The sequence below is a fragment of the Pochonia chlamydosporia genome, chromosome 5, assembly GCF_001653235.2.
Source record: "Pochonia chlamydosporia 170 chromosome 5, whole genome shotgun sequence".
Taxonomy (NCBI): Eukaryota; Fungi; Ascomycota; class Sordariomycetes; order Hypocreales; family Clavicipitaceae; genus Pochonia; species Pochonia chlamydosporia.
In genome coordinates, this window is record NC_035794.1 from 2,843,388 (window position 1) to 2,855,651 (window position 12,264).

General features: G+C 50.5%; 2 protein-coding genes across 2 annotated transcripts; one reads left to right on the forward strand and one right to left on the reverse strand.

Moving 5' to 3' along the window:
- Positions 1-1,630: 1,630 nt before the first annotated feature.
- Positions 1,631-2,059, forward strand: VFPPC_16290 (hypothetical protein; the record flags this gene model as incomplete). Its single annotated transcript, XM_018294043.1, has 1 exon — positions 1,631-2,059. The coding sequence occupies one exon, from the start codon at positions 1,631-1,633 to the stop codon at positions 2,057-2,059; it is 429 nt and encodes a 142-aa protein (XP_018142292.1).
- Positions 2,060-6,401: 4,342 nt separating this feature from the next.
- On the reverse strand, positions 6,402-6,608 carry VFPPC_06158 (hypothetical protein; the record flags this gene model as incomplete). The annotated part of the gene is made up of 1 exon (XM_018285243.1): positions 6,402-6,608. One exon carries the CDS (start codon positions 6,606-6,608, stop codon positions 6,402-6,404), a length of 207 nt encoding a protein of 68 aa, XP_018142293.1.
- Positions 6,609-12,264: the final 5,656 nt, after the last annotated feature.

Consider the following 12,264-nt stretch of genomic DNA (forward strand, 5'->3'; position numbering starts at 1 on the left):
CCATCCGAAGGTACTGTACACGCTAGTGTATTGTCGTTCTCTAGTGCCGGTGAGGTGTAACAAAAAGAAAGAGGAAGAGAGGCAAAACGGCTGTTTATTCGCTTGGGATGATGTCCTTGCTGACGTTGCAAGTAAAAAAAAACCCCACGAAACGACAGCTCGCCTGCATCGACATGATGGTACGGTCCTCGGTGCATGGTGCATGACTGGAGGAACTGCAGCCCGTGCTGGAATCTCACCACCTGGTGGTGCCAAAGGAGAAAATCTGATTAACGTGGGATGAAATGAAACTTTGAACGGGAACACAAGGGGCATTTGCAATTGTTCCGTGGACATGGGGATCTTACCCAAACATGTTCAGAGTGTCTTTTGCATGCGTAAACTTAGTCGTCTACGGCTTGTAAAACTCGCAATGCTGTACGAAGTAGACAAGCCTCGGTATTTTGCTTAACCCCTTATCGAGTCAGCGCTTATTTTAGCCTGTACCACACGTTTAATTAGCTTGATGGCAGTTGCAACAACACATGGTCAGCTTGTCAATATCTCTGAAACACAAGCCATCATAATTGTTAGCCCAATGGTGGACAGAGGGTTTCACAACAGCCAGACAGACAGCCTCGGCCTACGTCAGGCAAAACACTAACCAACGAGAAATGGTCTGGTTGGTTAATCTCGCCATATGAGCACTGCAGAGAGTCTAGATGGAAACCAGAAACCAAAGGTGTCTTGTTTGTTGACCGATGGGCTTGGTAGCGCAAGTTCAAGGAACTGAGATATTAGTCTTTTGAGCTGCGTCTCTCTCTCTCTCTCTCTCTCTCTCCCCTTTTGCTTTCCCTTGGTTGTTTCAGCACTTACCTTTCTCAGTATTGCTGTTCCCAATTCTATTGGCCGTCTCTGGTGATGAAGTTCGCACCGCGTGACATTTCCTATCTAGTTTCCGTCTCACCCATTATCAATCATGCACTCGCTCATGCACTCACTCACACCACACCATACCACACCACACGAGACAGCACGCTGAGAGTGTTGGATGGACCGGCGCCTAATCCATCGTGGTGGCTCTGACCGATGCACAGGCTCCGTCTTGCTATCGCTTCCTCGAGGGAAAGAAAAGTAAAGTCAAGTACTGTAAAGAAAAGAAGAATAAATAGGAAACATGTAAAATCGCCACCCCTTCGCATTTTGTAAGCCTCTGTATTTCCGGTTTTAGAAACCGGTGTAAGGAGAGTATCCGCTTGTATAAGCCAAACTGGTCAGTGTCGACGTCAGGTGGCACAGAACAAAAAAAAAACACCCAGAGTACTCCGTAAAGAAAAGAAAAGAAAAGGAAAGGAAAGGAAAAACAACATGGCACGGACGTTGACCGTTTCTTTCCACTCTTTGAAAGGTAAGCGGCCCGTCCACTCCGCCGGAAAAGGATGTCTCACACAAAGGCTCAAACTTGACGGCCAACATCCATCTTCGTCATGAGAGTATCGACAATAGGCCAACCCCCCTCTTCCTGGGACGCTGTGTGCTCGTGTCTTGAGGCTGTTTTGCGGCTTCAACACAGCCGACGGTCAACATAGTCCCGCGCCCGCCCCTACTTTATATGACATGGCATGATATGATATGATATAATGTGTGTAATATGAGGAACCTAAACCCGGCAGCCATGAGAACCGAGCCACCCTTCACTTTCACCCCTCTTCTGTTTTGTCGCAATCTGAACGCCGATTTCTCACCATCGGCCTGGAAAAGAGGAGGGGAAAAAAAGGAAAGTAAAAAGAAAAAGAGCCAGGGCGGCTCAGACAGACACAGTACAGTATTCCAAACAACTATCGTGTCTCATCGGTGTCTTTTTTTACTATGCGAGACAAAGGCGAACGCTTTCCACACCCCTCCTTCATGCTTACTTAGGAATTTGATGGAGCCTCCCGCTCCAGGTGCCTCGGCGAAAACCCTTCGACCAGGCTGTCAAGTCAGCCTTAGCGTTTTGCTGAGGAAGCCTGTGCTGTACTGTCAACCGATATTCCTCTGCGAAAAAAAAAATGGCGGCTTCGCCCAGAAGAAGACGTAAGCATATCCACACGGAGCTCGGGCTTGACTCTTCACAGAAGTTTGTCCGCCAGGCTGGCAGTAGTAGCAGTTGCTGCTGAGTGTCGCCAGTAGCGAGATAATAAAGTATTAGCTGCAAGCTTTGCCCATGTTATCCGTGCTTCAGAAACCGTTAGTCAGTCCTCAGCTTGTCCCTTGTCTGTTACACGAACCGAGTCAAAAGACCACACACGTTATGATGCGATGGTCGGACTAACAGACTGGTGTCCGTGGCATGCGCAAAGCACAGTAGAAAGCAAAATGAAATGCTGTGTAACAACAACGACTCTGTAGTGAAAATGGAGGGAGGGGCCGCATCTCGACCCCCCCCTCTCCCTCCATTTCAAAGCCAGCTGCATATCTGTACTGCACGCTCTCACCACTTCAGGCTTACCCGATCCGCCGCCATGAGCGGGAGTTCCCTTCTCACCCTAGCATTTGAAATCCACCATGTGCGGGCTCGTCGAGGTGTGAGTGTGACAAGTCAATATGCACGACAACACGTGGGGTGTTGTGCTGGGCTGAAGAAGCGTGAACGAGTCCAACAAAGAGTCAGCCAGCACCTTTGCAGGGACGATTTTACCCTTTTTCGCCTGTCTGTACGCAGCCTCCAAGATGGCCATCGGCTGTGGCGCAATATGCGCATGTAATTCACCAGAGAAGCGGTGATCCGACGCATTCCTTTGGAAGCCATAACACACGCCTTGTCGCCGATTTGGTCCTTCTTGTTGGAGCCGGTTGGGGAAATATGTTGAAAATGAGGCGGGCAACATGATGCCGCTATCAGACAAAAGCTGCGGCGTCAGATATGCGTTGTCCTTGGGATGAGCGGCTGAGTTGGTTCATCTCCTTGCCATGACCACACACACACACACACACACAAACACAATCGTCAAATCCGCTGAATGATGAACTCTGCAGAAGTCATGCGACTATTCTCAACTTCAGGGCAATATTAGACGACAGCAGCGAGATTTCCCCCTCCCTCTGTCGTCATAAACTCCGCAACCGTGCTGCGAAGACCCGATTGTGATACCTTGTCCAATGTGACATCTCTTGCCAGCCGCACAGGCATGGGTCTTCATTGCTACCGAAGCTTTGGTCCAGACCAGACCCAAGGGGGGTAATCAATCAGCATGCAGATGCAGGCGCACAAAGAATTGCGTTAGTAGACTGTCGTCCAACGTACTGACTGGGCCATGTGCCACAGTTCGCTGGAGGGCAATTTCAGTGACAACGAGATTGCCAAAGGTCAAGTGTCTTATCCGTAACTTAGCTTTGCCGATTTTGGCCGGAAGAACCTCACCGTTGGCGGCAGTGGGGTTGTTCCCATTTGTGCATTGTGAGGCGAGTGTAATATGGAATACAATACAATGAGCCAGACGTTTGCCAAGTGCTCAGTCTTGGAATATCGTAGTTGGCCGTTTTTGGGAGAACAAAAGCCAAGGTTAAATGTCCCGAGTGTCGTATAAAATCTGTGACTGTGAATCAATATCTGGTTTGCACAACCAAGCCCAGTGTGGGTGGGTGCGAGATTTGCAACGCAACACTCGTTGTCCCTGGTATTGTGTTCCGGCGCTGAAACCAAAACTTAGACGGGTTATGTGTTCGTTGTGGGCAATTTGGTGATACCTTTACCCTATGTCTTTTTCATTGCAGTTTAGTTGGCAGTCCGGCTTGGTGGGATCGTCAAATGCCAGGAGCACACCTGTTATTGCGTCGTATCATCCTGCGCGATATTTACGTATTACATCAGGTCCTGTGTGCCGTACTCCGTACCCCTTACCGTATCAAGGTTACAACCAAGTTTAGAGCGTTCCCTCACAGCAAAGGATGTCTCATTTCATCTTTTTCAAAGAATAACCACTGGCAGAAAAGTCTTTGAACGGGAATCCGTTGCAATAAAGTCACCTCCATATAGGGCGCTTTCCCCAAAGGACCAAACGAAAGCGCCATAAGTGGGCAACAAAGGAGTGGTTTAGCCGGATGCGATGGACCGGGGAACCAAAGTCTTGGCATTCTCGTATTTGGACTTTCCAATTATAGGCTGTATTTCTCTTCGGGAATTGGGAACTTGATCATTCTCCTTCTTGTCAAGCCTCCCATTAGCTTGCCAATGGTAAGAGGAATCCGTATCCCATGTTTCTCGCTAAGTGTGCTCGACCTGAGGCATGCCTCTCTGTACTTGGACAACCTTTTGAGACGCCATCAGTACAAGAGCAGTTGGTCGCTTCCGTCTGTTGCTGTAGTTCATCGCACATTGGGAAAACGTCGATGTCCAGCAAACAGCAACGACAGCAAGTACCGCTGGCGATGGCAAATAGAATAAAAAAAGACAAAGAAATCTGACGCCCAACGCCGCGAAGCCAATTTGAGCCAGGCTGCTCTTGCTGGCTAGCTGTGTCTCGAGATGCTTCACTTCGTATCAGACACATGAACCCTGCTTCGCCCGGCCCTTGTGTCTTGCCAGTCGCAATAGCTTTCAAATGTTCCTTCATGAATCATGGCCTCCACTAACTCGGTGCAGTAGCTGCTTCTGAAAGGTTGTCCAGCATCTCCCTGCAAACGTTACCAGACTCTTCGCTGATGCATTGGTCGCACTGCCTCAGCGGACATGGAGGTCAGATTGAGCTGCCCCGTCTTCACAATTCCGTCCATCCATCAAGTGCCACGAGTGCGACCTGTCTGCCCACGTGAGGCAAATTCGCGGGGTTTGACAGGGCTGTGGTTGGACAAATTGGCAGAAACGAGTGTGAGTGTGTGCGTACGTACGTGCACGCGCGTGCCTATGGCATGCCACGACCATCCATGGCCACAGAATACGTGCGTTGGTGTATTTTTGCGTGATTTGCATGCTTGGGGAGGTGGGTTTATCTCGGTGTTCTAATGTGTCGCTCAGGCTATTCTAGAAACCTTCCCATAAAGTCTGTAGCTGTTGGCCTCGGATCCAAATGCCCCTGGCAACAGACAGGGGAACCCTGGATGACTGGAGCCTGGTGTGACGAAACACGGCGACACGACTCTTGACTCGCAGGGGATCCCTCATCTCTGCCACCGGGGAGACTCCAGGTATCGGGTATTTCGAAGCAGGTTGCTGGAGATCAATGTTTGGCCTGCCAGGAAGATATCATCGGCTCTGCAACCACTCGACCCATGTCGCCGGACCATGTGGCGTGTATCATCATCAAGCCTGTTTGGTCCCAATGCACACTGTGGCTGGCCATGAGTTCCGAATACCATTTGTAAATCGGCCAGGAGGAAGTGAAAGGACAAGCTTGTGAAACCCCGGACTTTCTTCCCCAAGAACCAGGGAGGGGTGCGGATCGGCCATTCAGCAGAATGATGGAGAACACTTCGCTAACGTTTGGAAATGTGCACAAAACGAGACTAACTGGCAGTCGCTTGTCCTTCACCCAAGGAGGCTGGTGTACTATGCTTCAGTGATTGGCATGTCAAGCACGGCCCACTTAGAATGCGCAATCGATGACCTACCTTCATAAAGAATAACCTCCGCGGATTTTGGAATATCCCCGCATCCAATGAAATCGTTGACTGTACAGCTGTTTCGGGTTCAAGCAGGTATTCAGCGGACAAGAGCTACATGAGAACGATGTCATTGCTCCAAAGGACCTCACTGCCGCAACGAGTTTATAACCACATCATACCTAGGTAGTTGGCAACGGAATTCCAGGCAATAAAACCCTGTGGCATTTCCAGTGATGTGGGTCGTGGTAGCCACCCCATTCAAGCAAACCGGACGCCACTCATGAAACGTCCCTGTAGATGCCTGGCAGAGAATGCGAGTCATCCGTGGGTCAATCTACTTCTTCTTAGAAGACTGCCCTGCCCTGCCCTTGATGAAGAAATCCTCCTGAGGCTCTCCGAGGTTAGTTGTTCACTGCCCATTGCCCTCCTCACAAGCCTCAACATAGGGGCCAGACAAATCAACGAAAGCCTTCGAACTGATTGTAGTGCGAAACGAATTGATGCTCGTCGTGGTTTCTGCGCTAATAAGGCGTCGACAAGGTGCAACTGAAACGGGATCGTTTTCCTCGCTTTTCACTCTACCAACAACCAAGCAATTGCAGGAACATCCCAGGACCTCTGCTCCCAGGTGCCCAGGCAAGTCAACGCAACCCACAGGGCAGAGCGCACACCATTCAATGTTCCGTCAGCCAGCCATTTGTGGCTAAGAGCTCAAGGCGGGGTGTCCCGTAGCCAACCGTTGTGGATTATCAGGTGGAAGCTGTGAGACCCAACAGTTACAGAGGTTGAATCGTTTTACATCAATAGAGTATTACAGATGAACCGGAGCTTGACGGGCATTACTTGGATAATATCTCACTAGGCAAGTGAGCCCATTTGGCGACAACATGCGGCACTGATCCTCCCAGATTGATTTGCGAGAGGACCGTGTGACCACGCTCTGCCAAGTTGAATGAGACGTGGCACCAAGTTGACGTCGAGGAGCTGGGCAACCTTCCTACTGGCCCGCACAGGCAGATGAAACCATTCGAGCTGGCAGCAACCATTAGAACAGAACTGGTTCTGCGGGTGCTGGCTTCCATCTTCCATCTTGACACAAGATCCGATGTGTGTGCGAACAAAGGTCGCCCCAGATAGCAAGGTCCAGTCTCATAAACGGCTGGCTCGAGTCATCAGTTGAAACAGCGTGAGTATTTCTCACAAGGGATATACTTTTACATACCCCGACTTTCGGACATATTTCCCCAAATTCAACAGCTAGAGAGTGCGCTCAAGGAGTCACGATGTCGTCCAAATCAATCCGTCCTTGGAACCCCCACGTGTCCAGGTACAAGAGAGAGATAGGACGTCAGTGCTTCCGGAAGAGCTGATGAAGGCTCCGGTGCCTCGATAGCTCACGAGAGTCAAGTGCTGGAAGTCATTGGCTGCTCGCAATCAATTCTCAAGGCTTGTCAATGAAGAAAGGTACTTTGGAAGTCTGTACGAAATGTCCTATCCAGACGCTTCCGTCCTATGGCACTCTGTTTGAACAGATGGGGTGGAATGACGGGCCTTGCTCCTGAAAATGTGGTGTTCCCGTCTGCCATGGCTAGCATAACGGCCATAATGGAATGGCGAGCTTACCAGTACTATACGGAGTGCAAATATGTCGAACCTCGACGAGATACCAAAAAATTCGTGGCGAGTCTGTGGCTATGTCATTCATAGATTGCAAAGCCTTGTTGACAGATGGCGGAGGCCTTGCTCGCCAGACATTCGGGAGCAAAAGGGTGTGTTTCCCATACAGCCAATTAAAACCGTGGAATGCCAAATTTTATGCGGAGCTGGTAAGCCTCAGTAGGGAGAATGATTCGAGAAGAGGCTCACGGCAACGTTAATGTGTCTCACCGCCTTGAGATGGTATTTTTTTCCCTGTGAGAAAAGTCTACACCCCTTTTGCCCCTTGATCAAAGGCTGGCGGTTGACAAGGGCGACCTGTCGGTAAAACTTGACCCTCAGCCGATTGGACATGGCCAGGACTGAGGACGTCATTGTTCCTTGGCTTGGTCCAATGAATGGGGTCGGCGGTATCCAAAAGCAGTCTGGCAAATCTGCGAAGGAGTCATCTGGTCATGGGCATTGCTCGGTGCAGCCCCGAGCCACGTTGCGAGGCCTTGGTGAAGTCTGGTTGGCGCCTAAAGTTGCTCAAGCTGGTACGCCGAGAATTGCACACTCATGCTGCTCTGCCCCAGTGTTTCGTTGCGCCTAGCTGCCAATCAAAGGCGTCATCCTTTCGCACCTTTGATCGATCCAGTGGTGAGCTTCGTGGATCCTGCAATGCCCCCAGAGGACAAAAGTACAGTACCCTTGGTATCTCGTATCATATTTCTACTTCGTATCACACTGAACAGAGGTACATCGGACTCGGTAGAAGCAGAATTGAATGTTGATTGGCAAGTACGGGATCTCACATGACCCAGCGGAGAGACATGTCCCAAAAAGTCGGTGAATGATGCTTCTTGGTAGGAAGGCTCTATGATGACTTGCCTGTTGAATCCTCAGACGGTCTGTCCTTTGCTTTTGCATCATAATGGCGGCGAAGCCTTGGCTGGGGCTCAATACCTGACTCCTGAATGTTGCGGGGGGCAGCACGACATCACCACACTTCTGGTGAGCCCGAAACTGCCGAATTGAAACAGAGCAAGAGCTGTTCAAATGGAGACCAAAATCTCCATGCAGTGTAATTGACAACGCTCTGCGAATCGAATTTCGGTAGGCTGAGCCAAGGCCGCGAGGGGTAAGAAAATGGCCAAGAGCTTGTCAAACTTAAAAAAAAAACAAAAGGTGGGGAAGTTAGGAAAAGGCTGTGAGAAGCCAAGTTGACCAAATGCCTCCAAGTCCTCAGACGACCTGATGGCAGGCGCCCCGGAAGCTTTCGCTGTGCTCCTTCCTGCCTGCTATGTGGTTCCATGTACTTCTTCAAGGCTACGAAATTGCTTCTGTATTCATGGCTGGCTGCAATTTTCTTCCTCCAAGTCCAAGACCAATCCGGATACTCGGGTCTGTGCTGGCTTTTCCCTTCTATCAAACGAAAGACCTCACCAATTGGCCCACCGCAAATGATTCATCCCGAACGAGGCCATTGAGACTGACGCCAGAAAGCTAGAGTCAAAAATTCGGACCAACTTTGCAATCTGCATATTGATTCACCTCCCTTTGAGAATCGATCCCTGGGAATACCAGACGACCATTTGGCGGGGCAGTCCGCTGTGTGTACTCCGGTCCTCTAAACGCACAAATGGTGTTTGTGTCTGGCTTGGTTGGACACCATGCGCCAGCCTGTCACACATTATCTAAATTGTTTCAAGTTCCAGATCTTAGACACTTATGCACTCCACAAAGTCAGAAGAAGAAAGGGCCGGACGAGACAATGTTTCTTGGAGGAAATGCCCGACAACAGCACCATCTCCTGTGGCCAATTATGCTCCCCCTTACCTAGCACTTTACACTTTGACGATGGCCAAACACTACCTCGTCTTCTCATGTCGAATTCGTTCTCAACAGCAGAGGCCTACTAGCCACATTCGTCCACAATCAAAGCATGTTTGACTCGCCTCTGTGGGGAACCGTGAACAATCAGCCTCTTGAGATTTGCACTTGGTGTTGCGTCCTGGAATGAGCCGTGGTACAGCCATGGTACAGCTTGGCATGTTCATTTGAGTGACTGCCTCCATAAGAGCGCCATATCTAAAGCGAATAGGTACAAGGGGAAGTTGAGGCCGAGGTGAGCACAGCGGATGATTGCAAGAATGGAATTTATCATGGCTCAATGCAGCCTGATGTGTCCTTCATGCTGCAAGGGGATCATTTTTCACATCGCCTGAACAGAGCATTCGCTTCATGGCCGTGGGCAGCTTCCAGCTTGTCCAATGGAAGAGCGTTAGGGACGGAGTTGCCAAGGATACGAAGCCGAATGCCCGTCTTGGTTTTCGACCATTGTGCTTGGCGGTGACTTTTTCACCAAAATAGTGGCAAAAGGTGGCCCGTATGCACGTCGTTGCAAGCCAGCCCATTTGGACCACGATTGTACGGAGTACGTCTGATATTATCCATGGATGGCGGGGGCATGCAAATTACGGGCTACCCCTGATGTGCAATGGCTGCCAAACTCTGTGGTCCTGGCACTATGATGTCACGATGTCTTGATGCAACCCGGCCAGCCGGCCGTCAAAAGTGCCAGGTACAGCGCTGAATGGATCCTTGAGGACTGCATTTGGTGCTGGGTACCTACCTACCTAGTAGGTATTTTGGTGCCAGAGGCTCAGCAGACCAGGGACCCTCCAAAGTGGGAGTGAGAGCATCCTCATCACACTTCGATGTTCAAACCAACGGCAAACCGATGGCCTTTACACCAGCCCTCCGCGAAGGCCATCCCCCTCTTTCCCACCTCACCATATCCTTCTCGACACCAGTTCATTGACGTTTGTTGTTCAGTCATGAGGTTTCCTTCCTTTCCCGCTTGGTTTCATGCTTTTCAAGCTTTCACGCCGTCTGTGTCCTATCAGAGTGATAGAGTTATGATGCTTCAACTACACTAATTATCAAGTGGTCCTTGTGGCCTGTCACTAATAAGATCGGGCTAGATGGAGCAAAGTCAAGTATTGAAGGTGGACGATTCTATCGAGCAAACCTGGGCTCTTGGTATGAACCTTGAGCCTCGTCGACGTACCATGCCTGTCAGAGCTGCGTCACTATTGCGTCCTCGCCCACGAGCAAGTTGGCATGCAGAACAAACTTCAATCATAACAAAGCGGCGCGGTTCATACTTTGACAGGATTGGACGGGTCCTGGATGCGGGGTGCGTGATGGGCTGGTGTGGACCATGCCTGGTCTGGTCTGGTCTGGGCTGGGCGTGGGCCGGGCGCATTTGGGCTTTGCATGGACTTTCTTGCTTCCAGCATGTTTGTCGCCTCATCAGTTGGCCATCAGCACCCACCAGACACAAAAAGTGACGGAGCAATTCGATTGAAGCTTCCAGGTAAACAATCACATTGACCCACAACAGCCTTGTGGAAATGACAGAAGTCTCCAGGACACATGGCTAGACAGGCCGACCAATTGGGAAGATGGCGCATTTATCATGGATACTTCCCGTCGTCTGCGTTTCACCATACCGCGAGAAGTCTGACCCTGCCGGCGTTGCCGTTCTTCTCCCAGCCGGAACCAGCTTGCCCTAGGTACCTTACCTGGCCAAGGAATTGGCGCTTGCTGCTGGCTGGATGATACCCAACTTACGTGGTGTAGATTTGGGGCTTGCTGCCCGGTTTTGATGGGCTTTGATGGCGGCTCTAGACCAGCAACAAAGCACCAGTGGACATTGATCAGGCAATTATTTTTTCCCTCGAGTAACCCTTCAAATCATGCGAAAGGCTCCCAATTTGGACCCGGCAATCAATGATGTAGGATAGAGACACGCCCGTTAGGATCCGAACGTTCTGCCTCTAAGGCATCGCATTCAACCACAAGAGTAATTGGGACCTTGGACGGCTGTTTATGCAAGGCTACCTAGGTAGCTGACCGTAATTGTTCAACTACGGATGGGCATTCAAGGCAGATATGGTGACAGCCTATGGTTCTGTGAGAAGCTTGACCGCAATATGAGTATCCAGCGACCTTGGCAGCCGGTCTGTCGTAGGAACTTAGAAGCGAGCTTCAGCTTCTTTCACTACTTCCCACCTAGGTATATACTCGGGTAGTTTGTCAGCTCCTCTCCCATCGTCCCCAAATAGCCAAAGCTTCAATTTGGTCAAAGTGGACCGAACAGTACCTCCCCCGACCTGTTGCAAACGGCAAACCTCAAACCAATCCGGAGCATTGCGACCGCAATCTAGCCGATCTAGACCCAGTCCTTGGTAAGCCATTCAAGATTCATTTGCTTATGAAAGTGCCTGTGGCTGCCACACAACGACTTTGTTCGCTCATGAAAGGTTTGGTGCTTGCCGACTTCCAGACTTAAGCTTTGACTTCCGAAGTCTCCAGAGTCTCCAGAGCACAAGCACCATCGCTTGTCGGGAGTGTCGTCGAACGCTAACAGGTCGGGCAACCCATAGCCTGTGGGGAAATTTGCAAGTAGCCAGAGGATGGCAGCATGTGGGAGGACGAAAAAAAACGAGGGAGACGTCTGGTATTGTCCAGACTTGCCGAGCAATCTTCACATCATGTCGCACTTGAGATTGGGAAATTATCTGTACGTCACTGGGCGCGAGAAGGACGAATGAAATAAGTTGGACCACAGAAGCGTGGCACGTCCAAACCCTGGCACTGGCATCATGTCCATCCAGGTGAAGCTGGCATGCCAGACATTTCATGCAAGCGCCAAGCTGAGTTGACCTATCTGCTGCGTGTTGTCCAGGCTCTGAAAGCTCATTCGGCTCTCCGTACTACAGTCCACAAGGCAAAAATGCTCAAATGACGGCTCCCCTCTGCCATGTCATATCTATGAGTTGGCCGATGTCGACGTGGATCTGTCATGGCATAGGCCCATGTCTGACTGGCCACAACTTGCATCGCGACCCTTTGCGCAGATATGGGTTTGTACGACGCATGTGCATCAGAGAAAGAGCAGAGTAGTGCAATGCACCAAATGGCACCAAATGGCACTTGATGGTCTTGAAAGAGTGGCTGGCTACTTCTCGGCTGTTGCTCGATTGAATGGCACTGGCC